This window comes from Megascapheus bottae, chromosome 17 (assembly GCF_031878675.1).
Source record: "Megascapheus bottae isolate mThoBot1 chromosome 17, mThoBot2.hap1, whole genome shotgun sequence".
NCBI lineage: Eukaryota > Metazoa > Chordata > Mammalia > Rodentia > Geomyidae > Megascapheus > Megascapheus bottae.
The window spans coordinates 37,293,026-37,317,667 of record NC_143525.1 but is presented as its reverse complement, the minus strand read 5'-3'; the positions used below and the strand labels follow the sequence as shown (position 1 = coordinate 37,317,667).

The following is a 24,642-nucleotide window of genomic DNA, read 5'->3' as shown; positions in this document are numbered from 1 at the left end:
GCTGGGGCTCAGCCTCTAGGGACACCCAGTAACCCCCTCTGCAATGTCCCCCAATCTGATCAATACCAGGATCGATGGACTCAATTGCCTCATTAAGAGAACAGCAGGGAAAGCAGGAGCCCCTGGCAGCATGCCTCCATTAGCCTGTACCATCCCTCCCTTTCCAGCTCGCTTAGCTCTCCCTCATGAGGCTCTACCTCTCCTGCAATGGGCGATATCTCAGTTCAGGTTTCCCCCCCCATCCTCATTGGCACCTGGGTCTCTCACTCTCGCTGACTCTCAGGGCCTTCATCTGCCTCTGTCTCCATCTTTCCCTCCACATCTCAGACTCCCTTGTCTCTGTGTGTCTGTCTTCTTTGCCACCTTGCCCCTGGGTCTCCATCTCACATTCTGTAACTGTTTCCTTCCTGTCTTTCGCTGTGCCCCCCTCTGTATCCCTGTCTCTCAGCCCTGCACATCTCCCTGTGCCTTTCCGTGGCATCCCCTCCAGCAGGCTTAGGGACCCAGATGGCGGGATGTTCACGCTGCAGTGCCTGCAAGCACAGGGCCATGATAGCTTCTGGGGTTTCTTGCCACCCCCCTGCCCTGAGCCTGCTGGGCAGCAGTCAGTCAGCTGCTGCTCAGAACTCCTACTCACCCCCATGGGGCCCTTAGCAAGAAGGTATTGGGGCAAATTCCTCCTATCACAGATACTGCCACTCCTGAGTGAAGCCTCTCTGTTTCTGAGGGCTCAGGAACCTGAGCCATAAAATGCTAGAGGCACCTGGACTGCTGGCTTTTATTTCCTCTTCAGAGGGGTGTCCCTCTTGACATCTAACAGAAAGCCCTCTTGCTGTGGCTTCATCTGCCCTGGCTCTGTGTGACTCAGCTTCTTCCCAGTGCAATCAAAGCCTTCACCAGCAGCGTCTGGCTGGGCAGGGACTGCGGGATGCAGCCCCCAGAAGAGAGAAGAAGAGCACCCAGAAGGCGCCCTCTTTGGGAAGGCTTATCTGACCAGTCAGTGCTGAGTGAAGCAAAGGAGGTCATGGCTGAGGCTTGGGGAGCCAGGGTCTTGGAGGTAAAGGGCTGCTACCACCTGGGTCCCAGGATTCTACCCTTATCCCCCCCTGCTGCCTGGCAGAGTGGAACACCTCTCAAGGGGAGCTGGCAGAGTCAGCATGTGCATACGCCCACACCCCACACAGCGCAGACACAACAAGCCCACCTCAGTACCATGCATGCCCACCTGCTGGTGCCCCAACAGGAGCTCCCTCTTTGCTGCCACACCTCCCTGCCATGGGGAGGGAGCATGACACTAGCTATCTGGTGCCAGCTATGGGGATAAGAGGAAGAAGGGCCAGGGTGATGTGCTGGCAATGAGCAAGAGATAAATCTAGCTAGACATGGGGGGTTCAGCACTGCACACTGTGAGCAACATTGCTGGGACAGAGGTCAGTGAGGTGGGGGTAAAGATCTTCTGAACCCCATGAAAAAAACAGTCATGTCACTATCTGCTCCTAGACCTAGCTTGGAACAAAGTCTTACCCCTCTACTCTCTCTGCTCTAACCCAGAGACGACTCCTTCCCTGTATGTCTGCACCTTCATTCAAGTCCCACACACCTCCAGGCCCCACCTGGACGAGATGCTCCTCCCCTGCAGCCCCCTCATAATGTGCATGTGTGGGTTGGTACACGCCCCCGTGCCTCATCCCTTAATGAACGAATTCCAAATCAGAAAAGGTGGGGCTCTGGTGGTCAGTCCTCTTCGCACTGCCCCAACTTAAGACAACCAGAAGAGCACAGTAGGTAAGAAGGGCACAGAAGGGCCAGCTTGCTGGCCTCTCTCCTTGTGTAGCTCTGAGTGGGGTAGGAGAAGAAGGCCACACTTTCTATCTGCACAGCTCGGAGAAGGGCCTCCCCCCGCCTCAGCCTGGATCCTGTAGCTCACAGCCATCAGTCCCACAGAACAAGCCTGCTCCCTCTTCCACATGACAGCCCTTCAAATATTTGAAGACAGCTCATCTGTCCCTGCTGATTCTCCTCTTCTCCTGACTAAACACCCCGCTTCTTAGAATGACTCCTCAAATACACTAGTTTCAAGTCATCTCACCACGCCGGGTGCTCTCATCCTTCCAGAGCCGTCTTGGTTCACAGCCAGGCTCCAACCTGAGGCCAGGCAGAAGACTGCCTAGCTCCTAAACCTCAGCATTCTTCCCAGCACAGCCACTGACTTCCTCTGCCCTCCACTCCCACCAGCAGAGCTATTCTGCATTGGCAACCACTCCTACTTTTAGAGCCAAGCAAATGCTACATACCCCGTACATTTCCCTTTCTTTATCCATCATGCTTCCTCCAAAGATCTCAATTCTTTACAGTGACCTGTCTCCATGGCTGGAGTTCATCACCTGTCCCTATGAAGCCTGCCTCCTCTGAGAAGCCTTCCCAGATAGAACATGCTTGCCCTAGCCCAGGGCAACCTTCATAGTCAAACTATACACCACTGACTATGGTCACTCTATAATCTCTGCATCTCCCAGCCCTTCATTCCACACATGTACATGAACAGCCTGGAGAAGAGAAGCCCAGAAGACGGTATGGAGGGAGAGGCTCCCCCCACGGGAGTGAACTGGACCCTCGCTCTTACCTGCTCGTGGTATTCGATGCCCATGCTGAGGGTATTAACCAGGATAGCGATCATGATTCCCCGACCAAAGTATTTGCTGTCCACAATCTTGCGGAAAGTGTCACAGATCAGCCTCCAGAAGACCAGCACAGGGCCAGGCTCTGTGTCCGGGCCTAGGCTCCGCCGCCGCCGCTGCTGCCGTCGACTATGGGGGTCACGGAGGTCACTGTGCTGGGCATCCTGGGTAAACTCGTAAACAGCTTCGCTGTCTGAGTCAGGCAGCTCACGGTCAGTGGCTGGCTCCAGCTCTCCTGTTCCAACTCGGGCACAATAGGGGCAGTTGTCTGGGCCACAGGCTCCACTATCTGCTTTGGAGCAGGGACTGGAGACCTTGCAGGAGCTGTGGCAGGCACCTGTTAGGAGAATGGGGGATCAGAGGGTCTCTCTTGACTGGGGCTCTCTTGCCCTTGCAGGGAGTGGGATGAACAACGTAACAGGAAGGGTGAGGGGTAGTTATAAGGTTGGGCTTGCCAGTCAGTGAGCCAGGGATGCTTCTGAATGATGAAAGTACCCCAAACATCAAGAGCCACGTGACATGTGGCTGAGTGTCTTAAGAGTTCAGGCAGAGGGGTAGCCCCCAGGTCTCCTGGGGTCCTGCACAATCCTTATGTCCTAAGAGCCTTAAGCTAGAGGCCTGCCCACCTCTCTTCCCTAGGGAAGATAGGCCTGTGTCAGCACTATTCTGAGTAGCATTTTGCAATGGATCCTTAAGACCTCCCATCCCCTCCCCAACATGTGCATTTGTTCACTCCTCTCCATGCCAGACATGCATATACACACGTATACTATATACACACACTCATGGGCATACACTATTTGCACATCCGAAGATAGGCACACACACCAAACACATGTATACCCAAATGTATCAACACTACCCAAATGTTCATGTCAGACCCACCCACACGTGTACATGCACACAGACCAGAGCAGAACACCAGAGCCGTGAGCACGGGCATCAGACACATGCGTTCACACACATACACACACTAGACCCCTTCCTTCATGCACAGAGACACATAAATGCACACCAGACTTACTTGTGCACATACACACACAGTGACCTGTCTGGAGACATCAATATCCATTTAAATCCTGCTTTGATCACAGACTACGAGAGCTGAAAGGAACCTCAGAAGCCACCCAAATAAAGAATGGATAAGGAGGTGCCTGGCTCAGGGCCTCCTAGGCACAAAGTGATATTTCCTTCTCCTGACTACATCTGAACATAGTACTGATTAACTCAACTCTACCTTTCACCTAAAAGGATATGGAGGAATATATAATATCATGACCAGGTCCCATGGCTAGATAATGGGAGAACTACTAAGATCTACTCCACATTCTGTGCTAATGCCTTGTGGGCCCAGACCACCTTCCAGAGACTACCTCACAGATATCCCACTGTTCTCCATATGACACCTCCTTCCTAAAACACAGGCCCTGGGCTGTGTCTGTCGAGGAAGAAGACAGCCCTATCTAAGGACCTTCCTATAAGCAATTCTTGTCTCATTCCTCATTAGCATGGATGGTCTACCCACTGGACCAGCAGCTCCATGCACTTGGCTCTCCAGTGCTACATGTCTCTGCAGGGAAGGGAGTAAGAATCAATTTATGCTGGGCATCAGTGGCTCATGCCTATAATCCTAGCTACTCAGGAGACTGAAATCTGAGGATTGTGATTCAAAACTAGCCTGGGCAGGATAGTCCATGAGACTCTTATCTACAATTGACCACCAGAAGATTGGAAGTAGCACTGTGGCTCAAAGTGTTAGAGTGCTAGCTTGAAAAAAAATGCTCAGGGACAGCGCACAGGCCCTGAGTTCAAATCCCAGAACAGACCAAAAAAAAAAAAATAACCAACTTATAAGAGTCTCCTTGGTATGGGGCACCACCCTGCCACAATCAAACACCATTTCCCTCTACAACCAGGAATAGAAAGCAGGCTTCAGAGTCATAGCTCTGAGGCTACCCCTTCACCAAAGGGACAACCTTGCAAATCAGCTAAGACCTCCAAACCTTCTCTCTCCATCATATGAACAATAGAGATGTTAAGCTTGTCCTCTGAACTCTCAGAGGGTTCAAAGGGATCTTTTTTACCTGCCCAGCATATGATAAGCACACCAGTGAAAATTAGTGGTTAAATATTAGCACAAACAGCAGAGAGCAGAGCGCATTGCAGATACACATTACATGACAGTTATTATTACAACGTAGGACTCACGATTCCCATTTTAACAGATGAGAAAATTAGAGTTCAAAGAAGTAGTAGGACTGGCTGAAGGTGCCACCGTTATGAAAGGCAGAATGGGGATCTGAGCCCTGATCCCTCTGACTCCAGTCCTCTAGTGCTCTCTGGGATACCACCCAGCCCCTCTCTGCCCCCACCAACTGAGGGGGACCAACACACATCCCTGCTTGGCGTTCTCACCTGTACTCTGAGTCTCTAGCAGCTTGTGCATGGAGCTGTAGGGTCCAGGTGGGATGTTGAGGCTGGTGAGGGTAGGGGGCCCAGAGCTGGGGGCCACTTCAACTAGTGCCTTCTCCTTCAGCATCTCTGGTGGAGGGCTGGTGTGCACAGTGGGGTACACTTTCCCACTACCCACAGTCCTGCCAGACGCCTCCGACGGGGACCGGGGAGGGGGCGCCTGGCAACGGACTGGCTCCAAGTGGCAGTCGGCATGATAGAAGCTGTGCACAGACTCGGCACCCCCTGGAGGGCCCCCAGAGAGGGTGGGTGTTGAGGGTGGTGGCAGCATGAGCCGGCGGGACCCACTGGCATCCCTATCTTTGATCTCTGGGCTGGCCCTCGGGGCCCTGAGTGTTCCATTGCCCAGGTGGTAATGGTGATGGTGGACCAGGTGGTGGACGGACAGGCGGCGGTGTGAACGAGAGCAGGTGCCACTGGGCTGAGGCTCCTGGCCCCCGAGAGCTGCTGGGCTGCTCAGCAACCCAGCCCGCACGCCTGCAGCCCGAGAAATCTGGGCCAGCCTTCGAGCTGTTTTGCGAAGAATGTATACCAGGTACTTCAGTAACTCCTCATAGCAGCTGCCCGGCTCAGAGAAGCTAGCCAGCGTGCTGGCATTGGACAGGAACCGCACGCGCTGCTCCCGCATTAGCTGGCTTTCCCGTTGCTTGGTCTCTGAGAACTGCGTGGCAATCACTACCAGGCAGAGGTTGATCATGAAGAAAGAGCCCACCTGTAGGGGTGGGGACAGGAAGAGGAGATGTCCTGAAGAAAAGCAAATCGCCATGTCAGCTGCCACAGACAGAGAACTTCTTGCACACTAGGCGTTGAGCTAATGATTTTTCCCATCCTTATCTCATGTTATTCTCACGACAGTCTTGAGAGAGAAGGCTGGTGTGGTTGCTGTCCCAACAGTAAGGAAACTGAGGCATAGAGAGGTCAAGCAATTTTCTCCAGTTCACTCAGCTAATGCAAAAGCAAGGCTAAAACTGGAACCAGGCCCTGTGAAACTCTTTAAGGTATTGCTATTGATCATGGTATCCTACAAGGTTGCCTCTCAACTCCCTGCACTTATGGAGACCCAAAGCACACCTCCCCAGATCCTACTGGGGATAGAGAATACTGTGGACGTGAATGCTGTATTAGGGACACACAGCCTTAATATAAGATTGCCCCTTTGAGACTAGTTCACAAGCCTCAAGCCGTTAGTTCCAACACTGGTGTCCTGATCTTAGCTAAGTAAGACTCTGAACCACTGGACCTTAGCATCCTCATTTGGAAGCACAGACCCTACAGACCAGGCAAATTGCCCATATTGACTTTCTCATATTCCCCTAGAATCTATCTCCCTGCCTCAGTTTCTCCAGGACCTTGGGCTAAACAAAACATTACTTGGACAACATTCCCCAATGACGGAAATGAATATTTATGGTGACAAAGCAGAATTTTTTTTTCTAGACTCTGTCCTAGTAATTATGATAATTAGCTTCACTAGTGTGATGCCAGAGAGTTGTTTGGGAAGAATTTTCAAGGGGTGTGTGGGAAGGTGGAAACAAGGCCCCTTCTTTCTCTGCTGCCCCTCCTCAACCAAGTGTGAGGGAGCAACAATTTTGAGAATGGATTTCTTGGGGCATCCATCTTGTCCTCTGCGGTGATGGTTAGGGACTGGCACATGTCCCTCCCAGGCTTTACCTGGGTGCCTGTGTAGCCTGGCTACTCTTACACCAGGAAAAGTTATGGAGGCAGGAGAGAGTGGTTTGGGAGACCTACCGGTGCCCAGAGCCTACCCTCCATCTCTCCGTCATCAGAACCTGCCACTTTTCTGGCATTTGTCCCAGGTGCTGAGTAGCTCTTAATCCCTTTCTTAATCTCCTTTTCTCAAAAATCTGTCCCTCTGTGGCTCTGTCACTGGCCTCATGGTGACATGGGAAAAGTGCTACACTTGGACATAGTGGCCTGGGTTGACTTTTCAGTTCCAGCCCTGACTTCAATGTGACCTTGGCCCAAAGATCAGCCCTCCTGGTTCTCACTCAGAAGCTGGGAATCACCACCTGCAGCGGCCACCTCACAGGTTCCTATGAGGACCCCAGGAGCAGCAGATGTTACAGCTCACATCCACAGTGTCGCCCTGCCCAGCAAGACTAATCCACAGCTTAGGCAAAGCACATGGTGAGATCAGATAAATGAGGAAATGTCAGTTAAATGAAGATGATCACGAGATCCTGATGAGGATTAAATACCCAGCATGTAGGAAGTGCTGAGAGCAGGGGCTGGTACCCAGTAAGTGCTCAGTAAACATCAGCTATAAGTGGTAGCCATGAAATTATTGACTAGGGATGGTGGTGATTTTAACTTAAATATTTGCTCTTTTGCCTGTCTTCTGCCTCTATAAAGTCTTGGAATTTCCAAGCTGGAAGGAACAAGGGATCATGCAGTGTTTCTCAACACTGATTTGAAATTGGGGATTGTTTGCAAACATTTCAAGATATTTAGCGTCTTTCCCATCCTTGCAACAGAATGTGAACAGCGTTCGCTTAGACCTTGTGAAAAGCAGAACCATGCTTTGCAACTTTCAAATGACCCTGGAAGGTAGGGTAGAGGGTGGGAGGGGGGGCCCAGCCTCCTGAGTTGAGAACCATCTACATTACTCATGAAGAATCAGAGGCCCAGAGTGGGAGGCAGGGCTTCAGGGGGAATATTTTCCCCAAGGGCCTAATAGCGGTAAATGGTAAAGTCAAGGTTTTGAGGGGTTTTTGTTTGTTTGTCAGTTGTGGGGCTTGAACTCAGGGCCCGGGACACTGTTCTGAGACTAGTGCTCACTCAAGGCTAGAGATCTACCACTTTGAGCACTTCCAGTGCCACTTCCAGTTTTCTGGTAGTTAACTGGAGATAAGTGTGTCTCATGGACTTTCCTGCCTGGACTGGCTTTAAACCTCAATTCTCAGCTCTCAGCCTCCTCAGTAACTAGGATTGTAGGTGTGAGGCACCAGCATCCAGCCAGAGTCACGTTTTGACCTTGGGATTCCTCCTGACCCTTAGCTAATCTTCTCATCACGTGACAGATGCTTTCTCTATGGGATTTGTCCTGAGGGCTAAGAATGTCAAGTAGAGCAAGGCTTCCCCTCTCTCCTCAGTTCCTAGCCATGTCCCAGTTTCCCCCATCCCCACGGAGGGAGGGGGAGGAGGAGGAGTCACTCACAATGATGAGGAGGATGAAGTAGATGAAGTTGTAGAAGGAGTGAGCATCCATCACAAAGTACATGATGTCGACCCAGCCCTCCAACGTGATGACCTGGGGAGGTGGAGAGGGACAGGCTGACTCTGAGCTCATCAAACCTCCCTCCAGTCTCTCCCAAGGCCCTGACCACCACCATCATCACCCTATACCCCAAACACAAGCACGACCACTCTCAGGCTGGCTCTGTGTTCTGGGGCTAGGCCCAAGCTGCCCCACCTGGAAGATAGCGATCCAGGCATAGCCAATGTTGTCGAAATTGATGGCGCCCTTGAAGGGGTTGTGCTCGCCTGCAGAGCAGTTGGTATAGTACTGGTTCCAGTTGACACAGGTGGTATTGCTGGAGCTGTTGTAAGCGTTGTAGTCTAGATCACAGGGTAGGCCTCCGCCACCCTCCCCTCGCAGCGTGGGCACACTCCTGCAGGACCGCATGCCGTTCTCCCGTGGCTGGGAGCAGATGAAGGGGCTCTCATCCTCGTTCTCTGTCTGGTAGTAGCGCTCCAGGTCCACACTCAGGGGGCTGAAGGATGAGGGTTTGTATAACAGCAGTAATGCGGGGAGGTTCTCCATGGAGAGGAAGGGAGAGAGGGTATACTGAGGCCTATAGGCAGGCAAGTCTGGCCTGAGGGTGGGAGAGGGGGTCTGGGCAGGGCAAGGCATGTGGGTATGGACGGGGGTCATTGAGAACAGGAGGGCCAAATTGGAGAATCACATCCTAGAGCAACAGTTTCAAACTTGGCTATTAGGGTTGTTTATTTTTTGGTAACCAAGCTGTACCCAAGACTTAATGTAATCAGAACCACTGGAAGGACTGCCCGCCCAGACATCAGTAACTTTAAACATCTCTCCAGGTAATTCTAATAGGTAGCCAAGTTCAAAGACAAGATGTGTCCCAGATATGAGGACGGGTATGTCGGTGGCAACAAGCTAGGGTCTAGGGGTGATTCCAGTCCCATAAGCCACTCCCAGGTCACCCACTCTCCACTCACAGGCTGAAATTCTCGGGGAGGAAGCATCGGTTCCGAAGCAGCCCTGCCCATAGCTGGACACCAACAATGCCGAAGATGAAGAAGACAAAGAAGCAGAGCAGCAGCACATTTCCCAGCATAGGCAGTGTGTCCAGCAGCAAAGTGACCAGGATACGCATGCCTATAGGGGCAGAAAACACACTGAGGACACTGGACTGACCAGGCTAGGCTGGCTGCCACATGTCTGGCTCTACTCCCAGAGGGGTCCCACTGGGAACCTCTGAGCTCAAGTTGGAGAGGAGGCAAATGGCTATCTCTAACGCGCATGCTTAGACAGACACAGCAGCCTTATCACCCTTGACCCATGCCTAGTAATGTGTGTGTGGTCCCACCAAGGAGTCAGAACTGAGCTTCCTGAAACATTCTCATGCTCCTCGCTCTCTCAGCATCACTGCGGGATGACAACATCACCCCCAATTTACAGATGAGAAGTCTGAGGCCCACAGGAGTGATGTGACTTGCTCAGTATCAGAGCTGCTAAATGTAGGCGCTAGGACTTAAATTTAGGCTTTGTGTTTCCAGATCCTGCTCTCTAAAGCACTGTGTGCGCGCACGCGCACGCCTCCCGCTTCCTTCTCTCACCAGTCAACTGACCTTTCTAAGCCACCGCTGCTGGGGGCATTGGGGAAACTGAGGCAGGGGACTCCAGGAGGGAAGTGAGCAGACCAGAACTTTACACTGAGCCAGTTCCTCGCCCGGGACCAAAAATGTCCTCTACTTCACCAGCTTTCTGAGCCCCTTGGCCCTGAAGTCAGGACCTGATACTGGCTTCTCAGGAGTCCCATCAGTTAACAACACACTCTAGGTGCAAAACTACTGCAACTCCTCAAAAGCCCTGTGAGGGGTCCAGCCCCTGTCCTCACTCCAGGTCGAGGACCCACCAGCCCAAATGGTGTGAACCAGCCACCAATCTTTTGTCAATCCCTTAGAAGGCAGATAGATCTCCAGTGGCTAGTTTTGAACCCCAAAGTGCTCCTCAGGGTCCCTGCCTTCTCCATTAGAGTTTCTAAGCAGCAGCAGCTAATTAACTTTCTTGGTGGTGACCAAACGCAGCCACCCTTGCCTCCACCCCTCCTCTCACTCCGTCCTTCTTCCCCTCTGGGCCTCCCATCCCCCTTCAGCTGCTCTGGGCTCCAACTGAGATCAATTCCTCAGGGTTTGCATTAAGGGAATTACACCCGTGGTTAGACAGAGGTCTATCAATCTACCAGCCGTGTCACCTGGGGAGGGAGACGAGGCCAGGCATGCCCCTTTTCTGGAGCTCTGGTTAATACCAACTCATTCCAGCCCCCTCCCCACAGGAAACACACAGCTGCATCTCCCCCCCTCTCTTCACACACACACACACACACACACACACACACACACACACCACAAAGGGGGCTGCTGCTGCATCAAGCACAGTGCCCCACTCCTCAGACTGCACTGGGGACTCTGCAGTGTAGGTAGACTGGGGAGTTGCTAAGGGGGCCTGAAGGGGGGGAAGGCGGGGCAGGAGCAAGGGAGAACTAGAGCTGCCAAACCTTCCCTGGCTCCAGAAACCAATGCGGTTTAATTTAGATAATGGTCCCGGCAGTCACTGCAACACAAGTTGGGTGTGGGGGAGGGAAAGGGAGCCCAGCAGCCACAGCAGGAGAGTGAGGCATGGAGTGGCCTTCTCTTGAGAAAAGTGGTCTTTAGTATGGCCAGTGGGGTCTCACCAACGATAAGCAGTCTGTGGAAGAGACTGTTCTGCCCAGAAAACACCATTAACACTGTAGGTCCCCTCTACCCCATCCCACTCACCCATCTCTGAGATGTTTCTGAGACTCTGACCCAAAGCCAGACTGAAATGAGGAGGATCTTCCCGACAACTGACCCCAGTGCCACAGCCAGGGTCAGACACTCCCTTTGGGTCCCTTCTGAACCATTCTCTGCTGTGGCCCTGAGGGGGTCAGGTCATGTCATGGTAGGTGGGGTAGGGGGGAGCTAAGACTGCTATATTTCTTTTTGGGGTTCTGCGTCTAAGGGCTGAGGGCCAAAGGGTCACTCACTGGGCACCCGGTTAATGGCCCGGAGTGGTCGCAGCACACGGACTGTCCTGACAGCTGAGAAGCTGACATTCTGCAGGTCCAGTGAATACTCCAGCATCCTGTGGAGGGGTCCAGTCACCACCATGTTTAAAAAAAAAAAAAAAGCCAATGAGGAATTCTGTAGGGAAGAAGGACAACCTGGCGCTCCGTGCTGGCTTTCCTCAAGCCAGCAAGGCCATTTCCCTCTCCTCCCCCTCCCCCCTCACTCAGAGGAAGAGCAGAACCAGGAGGAAGACCACAGCACTCAGGAGTTAGGCCAGAACGCGGCAGGCAGGCAGGCAGGCAGACAGGCAGCCTCACTCGCTTGGCTCACGTGGACAGCCAGGGAAGAAATACAGCTGTGACTGGGTTGGGGTGGAGCCAGAAGGTAGGGATCTGGTCCCCTGCTTCCTCACACCCCGAGTCCAGGCCCTCACCCTGCGATGACGATGAAAAAGTCAAGCCGGTTCCAAGTGTCTCCCAGGTAACATTTCTTCCCAAAGATACCCAAGGCCACCATCTTCACCACCATTTCCACGGCGAAGAAGGCAAAGATGAAGTCATCAAAGGCCTAATGGAGGGACAAGAGTCGGAAGAAATTGAGAAAGGCAAGAGAACACACCCACCCCTGAACACTTCTGCAGAACAGGCCTTGGGGGTTACGATCAGGAACTACAGCTGGATGCTGGTGGTTCACCCTTGTAATCCTAGCTAACTCAGGAGGCCGAGATCTGAGGATCAGGGTTCAAAGACAGCCTGAGCAGGAAAGTTCATGTGACACTAATCTCCAATTAACCACCAGAAAACCAGAAGTGGAGCTAGGAGTCAAAGTGGTTGAGTGCTAGCCTTCAGCGAAAAGAACTCAGGGACAGCACCTGTGTCTTGGGTTCAGGACCAACAAGACAATAAATAAATAAAAAAATTTTAAAGATCAGGAACTTCTTGGAAAGCAGGGATTGAGAAGTTGTTCTCGGTTTGTGGCCAGTCTTGGGGGGAAAAGCTCAATATCAAATCCAAGTATGGTGGCACAGGCATAGGCATATAATCCCATCCATGCAGGAAGTGTAGATTTAGATTAGGAGGGTATGTTACAGGCCAACCTGAAACTCTTTTTTTTTTTGCAGGTTCTAGGCTTGGGCTCAGGACCTGAGCACTGTCCTTGGACTTTCTCAAGGCTAGAGCTCTACCACTTGAGCCGCAGCACCACTCCCGGCTTTTTTCTATGTATGTGGTACCGAGGAATTGAACTTGGGTCTTCGTGCATGCTAGGCAAGCACTCTACCACTAGGCCAAACTCCCAGCCCCCCAACCTGAAACTCTTATCTAAAACAATAAATAAATAACCTGGGGCAATTTGAAGTCAGCCCAAGTAGGAAGATCCCTGAGACTCTCATCTCCAGTCAACGACCAGAAAGCCAGAGGGGGCTGTGGCTCAAATCATAGAGCACCAGCCTTGAGCAAAACAGTTCAAGGACATTGTCCAGGCTCTGAATTCAAGCCCTAGGATTAGCGCACATCCTCATACACACACACACACACACACACACACACACACACACTAAATAAAGATCAGGAGCTCCACTTCCCCTTAACACACACATTTCCACTGACCTGTAGAATTCGGCATCTCTGGGAATCACAGGCAATGTCCTCACATGGCCGGAACATGCCCAGGGTCACACAGTTGAGAAGAATGACCAACATGCTGATGCGCTCAAACCAGGTATCAGAAGTCAAGGAAACAGCTGGCTAGGACTCGAAATGAAGGCATCCCCCATATCCTATCCTGATGACGCCTGTTGCTTGTTGATCTCCCAGGTGTGAGGGGATACCCCTGGCTCCCCTTGGTCATCTCACTTCTCTGCACCTAACCTTGTCATCTGTAGTTAAGGTAGGGGGGAAAAGCCATAAATACTGTGGCTATTTACACAAGCCGTTTGGGGAATAGAATTGATCATGCTGGTGGAAATGCCAGACACCATGAGTCTGCTGCCGAATCGCCTCCTCTTCTCCCCAGCTCGCATGGGTAGATGTGAGAAGCAAGTGAGACAATGTATGTGAATGTGTTACACAAACCTACAGTCGGATTATGCCTGCCTTACAGTTTACCACGCACTTTCACACACTTCTGACGCTCACGACAGCCCCATGAAACATGCAGGGTAAATTCTTTTGATTGGAAACTGAGGACCAGACAGCCAAAGTCACATGCTGAAGCTACCCAATGCAGGACAAGACTGAGGTCCCTACACTGTTGATCTACATGGCCATTCTCTCCACTCTATAGCTGCTCAGATAGGAAGGGAGAGGGCTATTACCATCACTCTCCTGATACTAAGCCCACCGAAGGGCCCCCAGCTGCAGCTCCCTTGTCATAACACTGGAGCCTGAGGCTTTCTCTCCAACTTCCAGCCCTCTGACCTCTCAGCCTCTAGACATGTTTCAGTATGGAGACCCCTACCCCCAATTCCACATCAGGCATTGCATGATGCCCACGATACCCAGTGGATGATTCCTGATGCATGGCCATGTGGCCCCCACATAATCTTATGTCTTCCAGCCTAGTCTCAGCAGCTAAGGCAGAAAGAGGCCTTTCTAACCCCTGAGACTTGCCACGTGGGGAGTTCAAGAGAATGTGTAAACTGGCCCTGGACCCTAGAAAGTGCCAGGCCCTAGACTTACAAAGGTAGTTTTCTTGTGGTAAATATGAGGAGGGCAGAAAGAACAAAATGCCTAGAAAAATGGAGGAAGACCAAGGCAGCCCACTGCTTCCACCACCAAGGAAATGTAGAAGAGCATGGGGCCTCTTCAGGAATGAACTGGCTTTTGCCAGGTATGAAGGGACCAGCAAGGACATTTAGGGCTCTAAGGACCTGGCTCCCAGCTGGTGCTAGCCATATTCCCATCTTTGTCCTGAATCCCAAACCACTCTCCTGCTTCAGGCTGGTGACTACCTCATCTACCTCAAAGACTTCCTGCCCCCACCTGTCACCCAGGCTTTTTACTCTCAGATATACACCCCTATTACCATCTGACACTGCCACCCCAGGAGCCTTAAGACATGGTTCTTTCCCTAACCTCCATTTCCTTATGAAAGTGAGTAACACACACACACACACACACACACACACACACACACACACACTTTAGGGTTCAGGGTGAATGGATGAGAGGGAAAATAAAGACTACTGTTTCCATGGAGCTGTTCCCAAATGGAGCCAAAGCCCAGTGCATCTCTCTCCAGAATGGGGGGTCAGCCAGGGGTCACCCCTGAAAGAGGGGGACAGGGAGGGAGCCATCCCTTGGAAAGGAAAAGACATAATTACCCTCAAGAAGTTGTTTGCTGGCCTAGCCCTTCCTCACCTCTGCAGGAGGAGAAGTCTTGGAGATACCCCAATTCCTCTACATGGGGGGCTCCCAGGACATCTGCCTGTTCACCTCTACCATGTTAAATCATCCATGCACTTGACTCCCTTGTGGGCTCCTGGTATATCTTTATATCTGCCCTCCCCAAACCCCCACTACCTCTGAGCTTAGTGTAGCACATGGCACATACAGAGGACCAATGCATGGGGAGAATGAATGAATGAATCAATCACTCAATGAATCAATCATCTTGCCTATCTAGAAACCAGACATGTCTCCCAATCATGCAGCTCTGTTCTGTTTTCCTCAGCAGTGATGAGCTGATTATAAATATGGGGATAGGGGCAAAGTTGACACCATAGAACTGCCACCTGCTCCGTCTGTCCCTGCCTTACAAAGGCTCAGACTGGAGCCTCTTTCAGCCAGAATCAGCTTTTTTTTTTTTTAAACCAGTCCTGGGCTTCAGCTCAGAGGCTGAGCACTGTCCTTGGACTTTCTCAAGGCTAGAGCTCTACCACTTGAGCCTCAGCACCACTTCCGGCTTTTTTCTATGTATGTGGTACCAAGGAATTGAACCCGGGTCTTCCTGCATGCTAGGCAAGCACTCTACCATCAGGCCCAACTCCCGGCCCAGAATCAGCTTTTAAAGAACTCCACATCTAGCTTCACCACAGAAGCCCCTTCTCAACAATCATTACCAGTCTGGTCTATTCCTACATACATCCTGCCTGCTCTCTGCTCCCTCCTTCACTGTAGGTGAGCATAGATGGACAACAGGGAAGAGCTCAAGGCACAAACTTGGAACCATCTGCATAAAAGCATAAAATAACTAATGGGGAGGGGGGCTTTTACCCTTCTCAGGGTGGAGCTCGTTTCCTTGGGAACATGGCAGTATGTCACTGTGTGATGTCCTTCTGTTGCCATAACAACAGGAGGATGTGTCACCAGGTGGTGTGGATTTGTTGCCATGGTAATTAAAGAGGACCCCCCCCCCATACACACTCTCCCCTTACCCAGGCTGCTGTCTGGTCTTCACACAAGAAAGGGGAACCAGGGAGACCCACAGGTTATCAGGAGGGGGGAACCATGTGACAGATCCCCATGGTAACCGAGAGAACGGGGGACACTGGTTGCCATAGTGACTATGAGAGACCTGTGCAGTCACATGTCTACTGTTGCTATGGTGACTGTCCTGGTCTGGAGTGGATCCCAAAGGGTGGGGGAAGGAGAGGAGAGGATCTTTCTTTTCCCTACAACCCATCATCAAAAACCAGAGAGAAAGGGAATGGCAGGAGAGGAACCCCACACTTCCATCCCTCCTCCTCCTCTCCCTCCTGGAAGAAAGAAGTAGAGCATGTTATCCTTACAAATGAATCCTCTCCACAGGATTCTATCTAGATAGAACCCTTGTCTGGCCAGGAAGCTGTAAGAATGTGGGAGACAGGCTGGGGTACCTCCAAGGCCATGCAGGGCTCCAGACATGAACTGAGAAGGCCAGCAGGCCCTCGGCTGCCTCATTCCCTCCTAGCAGTCAGGAAATCTGAGACTAAGGAACACTGGGGAGGAAATGGGCCTGGACCCAGGAATCTTGGCCTTCTAGTAAGAATTGAGGAAGGGAGGCAAGTCCTTTCATCACCCATCCCACAGAGAGGCTGGTATCTACCAAAGCTGCCACCCCTAGCGTGGCAGTAGATACAAGGGCTCAGCCTAGTGGCTTTCACAGGAGGTGGAAAGGGGGGTTCCCCCAGCCAAGCCCCCCTCCTGAGAGCCTGCTTCCCTGTGTACCCCCCAGCTCCAGTGTGTGGGTGTGTGGGGAGAGGTTTCCAGCTGAACCAAAAACTAAAGCAGAAAGGCAGCTGGCCCCACCCAGAGACAGACATGAGACAGAGACACAAGAGAGACGGCCGCTGGACACTTTGGGAGGGAAAATAGGCCAGAAATCTGATTCAAATGTCTGTGATTCTGTGTGTGTGTGTGTGTGTGTGTGTGTGTGTGTGTGTGTGTATGCATGTCTGCGTATGTGAGCAGTGTGTGTGCTGCCATCCTGGCTCAGGGAGGCAGGGTGGGGTGAGAGCTAGGGTAGAAGCAGGCGGGGAGTGGGGGGGCAGGGAGGAGGGCTGGTGAAGGGGTAATCCCAGGAATGACTCCAATTGGCACTAGGGGTGATGGGGAGTCCCCCAGTAATGTGGTGAAGCAGAGTGGGCGGGAGAGAGGGAGGGAAGGAGGGAAGGAGGGAGGGAGAGAGAGAGAGAGAGAGAGAAAGAGAGAGAGAGAGAGAGAGAGAGAGAGAGAGAGAGAGAGAGAGAGAGAGAGAGAGAGAGAGAGAGAGACCCAGAGAGAAGCAAGCTGAAATGGAGGGAGTGCCAAGGGGTGCTCTGCCACCCTATCCTGCTCGACTCTGGGGCCTAGTCCTCCTCCCCAGAATTCTTTCTGAGAAGCCTAAGGTTTGGAAATGGGAATCAAATGGCAACTCCTAGGTAGGGGAGAAGAGCAGGCAGACTTGGAGTACACTCACTGGGACAATGGCTAGGAGACTCCAGAAATTCCTAGGGCCCCCTCCCTTCTAGAAGCACACACTCAGACACACACACAGTGACGCACAGTCACACACTCACATTTACTTCTGGAAGCCATTAAGGTTCCTGCCGTTTAGGCCTCCCCCTTCTTCTCCCCCGACTCCTGGCAGGCTCCCCTTTCCCCCTCTGGCCCCCCCCTTCTACCCCCCCCCCTCGGCATCCCAAATGCCAGCCTGTGATTTCCAAATGAGAAAAAGCTGTGCTGGGCTCTGAGCTTGGAGAAACTCCTACACAAACTTCCAGATGTGACACAACAGCGGGAGAGGGGAAGGCTTAGGATCTCCTGCCCGGGAGGGGAAACGCGCGCCCTCACACTTGAAGAAACACACACTGGAAAGGCCAACACTCTCCTCTAACCTGGAAGGGGGGAGACCCTCCCAGCTCTGAACTGTCTGAGTCAATATCCCTGTTCTCCCCTAATACCAAAACACAAACTTCTGCCCCTCCCTTCCTTTGGCCGCCCCACCACCCTCTCCAACTCTCTCTCTCTCTCTCTCTCTCTCTCTCTCTCTCTCTCTCTCTCTCTCTCTCTCTCTCTCTCTTTCTCTCTCTCCCTCTCCCTCTCTCTCCCTCTCTCTCTTTCTACCTGCATCTAGATCTCCTCTCTAGGAAACCTGGTGTCTTTTAAGGAGGCTGAGGGGAAGGGTCAAAAAGAAGGTGCCAAGAAAAGCCAAACTAGATTCAGTTTGGGGGAGTAAGGGATGTCCTTAGGCTCAGAGATGCAGAGGAAGCTCTGGGAATCAAGGGAAGCTTCACCAACAACAAGAAGAGAGAAGGGGAAAGGCCAAGAAGTGGTTCAGAACCCCTTTGGCAGTAAAAACAGACCCCCTGGTCACTGGAGTAGGATGCGAGCGGCTGGGTGCACAGCTCACCTCAGACAACCCAGGCCCAGCTGCTAATTCCAAACCAGTAGCATGGGTGTCCCACACCCTACACTACCACGCCCCAGAGTAACGCAGCTTCCTTCCACCTTGCTTCCCTCATTCCAGCTGTGGCCCCTCGTCCCATCCTTGGAGGCATCTGGCTCCAGGCCCCCCCACTACACCTGGAGATAGGGCAGGTGAGAAGAGATGAAAGCCAAAAGGGAGGAAGAAGGGAAGGAGCTAGGAACTGGATGGTGGATTTTCCCATTTGCTGGCAATGGGAGGGGTCTGGGGTATTTAGGGGCAGAGAGAAGTGCAACCCAGAGCTCATCCCATCTCTATCTTTGCCATTGAGAAAGGGATGGGGGAGGGGGCTTCGCAGATCAAGACTTGCTGATTCCACAAGACCGAAGACCGCAGAGACTCCCACTTCTCTTTCTACAGTTCCGAAAAGAAGGAGCTTGGAGTGGGGAGAGAGCATGATGCAGGAAGAGGGTGAGATGAGGGGAGCTTCCTAACGACCCACTGTATACAGCATGGGGGGGGCAAGCTCACATCCTGCTTTGCGCACTAGAGGCAGCAGAGCTGCAGAGAGGGCGGCACCGAGTCCCCCCTCCCACCTCCTCCAAATCAGTGTCCTGTTTGGGCTTTCAGGAGCTACAAGGGAGATCTGGGGTCCACCCCCCCATACACACACTTATATTGAATCCCCCAGAATCTCTGAGCTAGCAGGAACTGGGAGAAGCTGTCATGACCTGGATGGCAAGACAACCAGCCCCCACCTTTCCCGGTAACTGGCTCTAGCACTTTGTCAAGCGGGCTTTGTGCTCCCCAGAGGACTGGAGTCTCCCTGACCACTCTAGATGAGGTAGAAACAAAGGAGCCAGGCTAAATCTCTCTACCTGGAATGTGAGCCATGTATTCCCCAAACCTGTGCCCAGGCACCGGGGTGTTACACCCGGGTCTTCCTTGGCATACAACGCTGGCTGTCTCCCGGTGCCCCCACCTCACCCCAATACTTTTCCAGGGCTGCGGTTTCCCATACCTGCTCTGCCATCAGCCAAAGCACTCTTATTTGTGACAGGAGAAGGGGTAAGTGGACCTGCTTCACCCCATCCCCCACTAGCCAAGCTTTCCCTCCACAAGGAAAAAAGAAGAAAAGAATCCAACACAAAAACTCCCCAACCTAATTCTAAGCACTAGGCATCAGATAAAGAATTGGGGTGGCGGCACTGGGCTCCAGGGAAAGGGGCTCCAGTCCAGCTCTGGGGGCAGACGGCTCCCCTCCACCACATCTTGTTCTCATTCTGCACCCCTGACATCAGCCGCCGCTGAAATCTCCTTGTTGTGCCTCCAACCCGCGGGCTGGGGGGGGGGGGAGCCGGAGGGGATAAGACCTGGTCCCCGCCCCCCTCCCCAGCTCCCTCTGGGTCGGTCAGAACCTCAGCTTTGAAGGACCAGGGTGGGGGGGGGGTTGGACCCTAGAATCCGCCGCAAACTTTGGGGCGGGGGCAGGAGGAAAACCCTGGAGATTGCGGTCTCCCCTCCTCCGTCCCCGCAGCTTCCTCCCCACCCCTGCCCCCAAAACTCGGAAGCCAAACCCAGATCGCCGAGCAGCGCCGGGCGGCGGGGCGGCCGGGCGTCCGGGCGGGCGCGCCGAGCCGAGCGCCCCGGCTCCCGAAGCTGCCCGGGTCTGGAGGAGGGCGACCCTCCGCGTCCGCATCTGGAAAGCGTCCAGCCGCGAACCCGCGGGTCGCGTCTCTTTGGGCATTTTTTTTTTTGATCTGTGTCTCCCCCCCCTCTTCCCCACCCCGCACCCCCAGGATTAAGGTGTGTGTACGGAGGGAGGGAGGGAGGGCTTTCCCGGGGTACCCGTCAGACCCGCTCCCACCTCCGATCCCACCCCGACGCCCCCTCCCCTGCTAAGCAGACCCCCCCTCCCGCCTCCCCTCCGCCGTCCGCCCTCGAAGCTCTCACTTCCACTCACCTGGCTCTAGGGTCCCCTCCGGCCACGCGGCCCGCCCCCCAGCAGACCCCGCAAGCCCGGCCGGCCGTGCCCTCGAAGGATATGGGTTACAGACCGTGCGGAGACACCAGCTCCGCGGGCGGCTGTCCTGGCTCAAGTAGAAGAAAACCACCGGGGCCAGCGCCGGGTACGGCAGCCCCTCCGCCTCGGAGTCGGCGCTGCCCGGGTCCTTCTCCGCCGACCCCCGCTCCGGCCGGCCCCCGGCCCCAGACAGGTCGTTAAGCTGCGGGAAGCTCCGGGGCTGTCCCGACTCCTCGGTGCCCGCTCCATCCTCCTCCTCGTCCATTCTCTAGCCAGCCGGGGCCCCGGGGTTCCGGAGAGGGGCGAGCGGCCCCCCTCGGAGGAGGTGTCCTCACGCAACCGGGGGACCCCGGCGGGGGCGCATCTGGAGGGCTGTAGGGCGCAGGCTGAGCCCCCGGGAGGGCCAGTTCAGCCCAGCTCCCCCGGCCCGCAGGGGCATGCTGCCCGCGGGGCGCCGGGTCGTAGGGAAGCCCCGCCTGGCGAGAGTCCCGCTTCCCCCGGGCCCCCGGGGTCCCCCGGGCTGGCCGGCTGGCTCCCCCTCACTTTGTTCCGGCTTCTTCGCTTCGCGCCCTGCCTCCGGCTGCCGGAATCGGCGCTACCTTCGGCGAAGCGTCCCCCCAAGAAGGGGAGAAACAAGGGGGAGGCACGCGGCGGAGGACAGGGGTCCGGGGAGGGGCGCCCCCTCTTCCCGCGGCGCAGCTGGAGCAGGATCTAAGGGGTCAGCATCGCCCCGGCTCCGCGCCAGCGGCGGCGGGGGGGAGGGGAGGAGGGATCTTCGGGGGCAGGTTTGGAGGGGGTGGGGGGCGGCTCCTTCCTCCGCCCCGCGGCGGGCTCACGGTCCGGGAGGGGCGGGGAGGCCGTGGGGGGCCGTCCCGGGCGGGGGTGGGGGCGGAGATGCCGCTGCCGCCGCCGCCGCCGCCGCCGCCGCCGCGGTGGCCGCCGTTGCCGTAGCTGTCGCCGGCGCCACTGCCTCCTCCTCCGGCCGAGACGCGGAGCGAGCGAGCGAGCGAAAGCGGCGGCTCGGAGCCCGGCGCACACCACAGCTGGATCCCTCACTCCAACTTCAAGCCTCGGCCCCGCCTCTCCCCAGCCAACCCGGCAGCCAATCGCCGCGCGCCGCCGGCTCCGAGCCGCACAGCCATTGGCCGGCCGCCGAGGCAGTGCGGGCGGGACGTGGAGGGAGAGAACCACAGCTGGAATCCGGTTCCCACCCCAAATCTCAGGACCGCCTCTCTCCCCTCCTCTTGCCCCCGGGTCCGCTCCTGAAGCCTGGATCCAATCAGACGGCGACCCAGGCCGAACCCACTTTTCTATTGGCCACCGGGGTCTTTGGGACTCCCCTGGAGGAAGCCTCGGGGAATCAAAGAGTATTTGGCGCCAGGTCCGGGGGTAATGCAGCAAGCCCCGGGCATCCTTTGTCCAGGACCCCCCGAACTGGACTCCAGCCAGAGGGCGGAGCTCGGCTCTGGACGGGGCTGGAGAAGAAGGCCGGCGGGAGGCCTGGAGAGATGCCACCGGGGTTTCAAAGCGAAATCCGCCTGGATACTCGGTCCATCCCACACCTTATACCTGAGTCTGGGAACCTGACTGGGGGAAACCGCAGAAACAGACCGGACGTGCCGAGGGTGGGGCCTCGGGCAGGAGGGGCGGATCTGGGGTGGGGGAAGAGAAACAGCCCGAGGTGGGTGTGGTCTCTGCGTGGCCTCCACGCCCCCGACCCCTCGCCCAGAGCTTCCTGGGGCTGCTCTGAGGCCCCCTTCCCTTTGACCCTGGTCTCCTGACCCTAACCCGCAGACCCAGACCTCACGTCGAAGCTCAGCGCTTCAGCCTCTGCGCCCCAGGATTCTTGGAAGGGGGCGGCTTGGACCGAGGAGCTCGGGGCGCGGACCTCAAAGGCAGGTAGGTAATGGGGAGCGCCACGGAGACGGGCTTCTCCGGATCAGTTGAGCAGCGAGACCAGGACAGAACCCCCAGCGAAAAGACCTCTGGGCCTCGAATGTGTAGGAGAGGATGACACAACCAGAGCCAGGCTGTACCCGTGTCTCCGGCAAAGCCCGCACCAACCACCGCCCCCACCCCCCAACTCCGTGCCTCGGTTTCCCCCTCTGGAGGGGGTCGCGGTGTGAGGTGAGGGAAGTCTGTCTGAGAGACTGGAGCTTCGAGGGGCTGCACCCCTCGCCTCCGTTCTACCACCCGGAGTGGGTGCTGGCGGCTCCAGGCTTTCCACGCGAACACGCACACGCAGATCCCGGACCTCGCCCCGCCTCTCCTCCGCCAGAGTACCAAGCTCCCTGCCACCCGGGAGAGGGGGGAGAAATGGGGGTGCTCGAGAACGCAGCGCCCGGGGTAGCGCTGGACGCGTGCGGAGGGGGAGGATTAGACATCGGGTAGCACTTCCCCCGACCTCGACGGGGGCGAGGGGAGGGGGGGCGGCGGCGAAACAGCCCTAGGCAGCACTTCTTCCCCGAGCTGGCGATGGGCGGGGGGGGGGGGGGGGGTGCCACTGCGGAGAGGCTGAGGGGTGGACCGGATGGCCTCCAGCACCCACTGATTCTCGGGCGGGCATTCTGTGTGTTGGCAAAGCTGTGCCACCCACGCAGCCCCCGCAGGCTTCCGGCCAACGCGTGGGTGCGTGGGGGGTCGCCCCAGCTCCCTCCTCGGCCTGTGGTGAGGATGGGGTAGGGGAGAGGGAAGGGGTGGGGAGGGCAGAGCCGCTGCTTCGCCTAGCCTCCCTGGTTGCCCTTTTTGCCAGATCCGGGCACTGAGTTGTGCAAATGAGGCCGTACTTATTTGCATTTCATGCTAATGAGCAGAGCTCTTAATGCCTGTTTCTCCTGGCGGGAGTCTGTGCTCTCATTCCGCGTTGTGCTTGTGTGGCGCCTGCCTTGAACTCGGGGCCCTTCGGGGAGAGAGGGGCTATTGATGGTTGCCTCGGTCTGACACCTCCTTCCTGCCCGCATGTCCGCAGTCTGGTGGTTTGGCTGGCCCTTCTGGTCAGGATCGACAAGCCCCAGGGCTGGCACCGAGAGGTGAGGATTCTCCTCTCCTAGTCTTTGCAGAGGGGAAAATGAGGGCAGAGGCTTGCTAGTCCGATGGCCAGATTCTCTGGTGCCCCACATCTTCCTGTGTTATTCAGGCCATTCCTTGTTGTTGGGAGGGCCACATCCAGAGAAGGGGCGTGTAACACCTAGATAAATTAAGATATACTTCCCTAGATTTGTGGCCTAGAGTAAAACTTGCCACTTGAAATCTGTTCCTTGGCACCAGAGGACTTGGATATCTGAGCAGAGGTGCCTGCCATTTCCTGAGGAAAGGAAGAAAGCAAAGGAAGGTCAGAAGCCATCTTTAACTCCAGCCCTCTACCCCTTAGCTTGAACATCGTCTCCTCAGACTGGCTTTCTTTCCATGTGAGGCATGGAATGAACCAGACAAAAGTATGTGTAGTATCTCATAGTTCTACAGTATTCAAACTCATAGTGCTTAGTCTAGGCTGGGATGCTGGGCTTGTGTTTGTAGTAAGGAAATCATTGCCTCAGCCTCCAGGCTGTGTTCCCCACACCAGGGCCTACCAGAATGTTTGGCATCTAATAGATGCTCAGTAAATTTTTGTTAGATGAATAACCTCAGGCAGATAGGAGCAAGGAGAGGAACAAGAAGTTCCTTTCTTTGGGCCTCAGTTTTCCAATTCAGTTAAGCTGATATGTTTTCTAAGCTCTCTTCTGGGTTTGAAGGAGAACCTCCACAAGTGCCTTGGCTCAGCCAGCCCCTTAAGCCCTCCTGCAGCCCTCTGGCTCCCTGGAGAGCTGAAAGAACAGCCATCTGTGATGTGCTTTGTTCATTATCTCATTTGGTTTCCTCAGAGGCCCAGAGAGTTGCTGGTTGGTGCCTGTAATCCTAGCCACTCAGGAGGCTGAAAACTGAGGATTGAGGTTCAAAGACAGCCTGGGCAAAAAGGTCTTATTTCTAATTAACCAGCAAAAGCCAAAAGTAGAGCTGTGGCTCAAGTGGTAGAGCACTAGACTTGAGTGGAAAAACTAAGAGGACGGTGCTCAAGCTCTGAGTTCAAGCTCCAATACAAGTATCCATAGAGAGGTGGGGAGGGAGGGAAGGAGGGGGAAGAGAGTAAGGGCTGAGTGGGTGACTCCTCATTTCTCAGAAGTTGAAGTTCAGAGAGATTAAATGACTTGACTGCCTAAACCCATAAAGTCATGTCCCATGACCCTGACCCACAAAGGCCTTAGGATGATGGTCCTACAGGTAAGAGAAAGCACACCAGAGGGCAGGCCAAGGGCAAGTGCTGGTACAGAACTTTCAGATTCCACATAGGGTCATAAACGTTTAGCCTTA

At 54.7% G+C, this 24,642-nt stretch overlaps 1 protein-coding gene across 23 annotated transcripts in view; it reads right to left on the bottom strand.

Moving 5' to 3' along the window:
- Cacna1g (calcium voltage-gated channel subunit alpha1 G) overlaps positions 1-21,101 on the bottom strand; it is a 66,566-nt gene extending 45,465 nt beyond the window's left edge. For 14 of the 23 annotated variants that reach the window (XM_090351005.1, XM_090351011.1, XM_090351007.1 and 11 more), the window contains exons 1-9: positions 20,319-21,101; positions 13,055-13,166; positions 11,881-12,014; positions 11,426-11,523; positions 9,354-9,513; positions 8,584-8,884; positions 8,329-8,421; positions 5,094-5,862; positions 2,624-3,015 (exon numbers count right to left, since the gene is read on the bottom strand). In XM_090351005.1, coding sequence (XP_090207131.1) covers positions 2,624-3,015; positions 5,094-5,862; positions 8,329-8,421; positions 8,584-8,884; positions 9,354-9,513; positions 11,426-11,523; positions 11,881-12,014; positions 13,055-13,166; positions 20,319-20,560 — 2,301 coding nt within the window. In that variant the 5' untranslated portion in view covers positions 20,561-21,101. Of the gene's footprint in view, positions 1-2,623; positions 3,016-5,093; positions 5,863-8,328; positions 8,422-8,583; positions 8,885-9,353; positions 9,514-11,425; positions 11,524-11,880; positions 12,015-13,054; positions 13,167-20,318 lie in introns of those variants that run through there. The other 9 variants (XM_090350996.1, XM_090350998.1, XM_090350997.1 and 6 more) reach the window with 1 other exon arrangement.
- Positions 21,102-24,642: the final 3,541 nt, after the last annotated feature.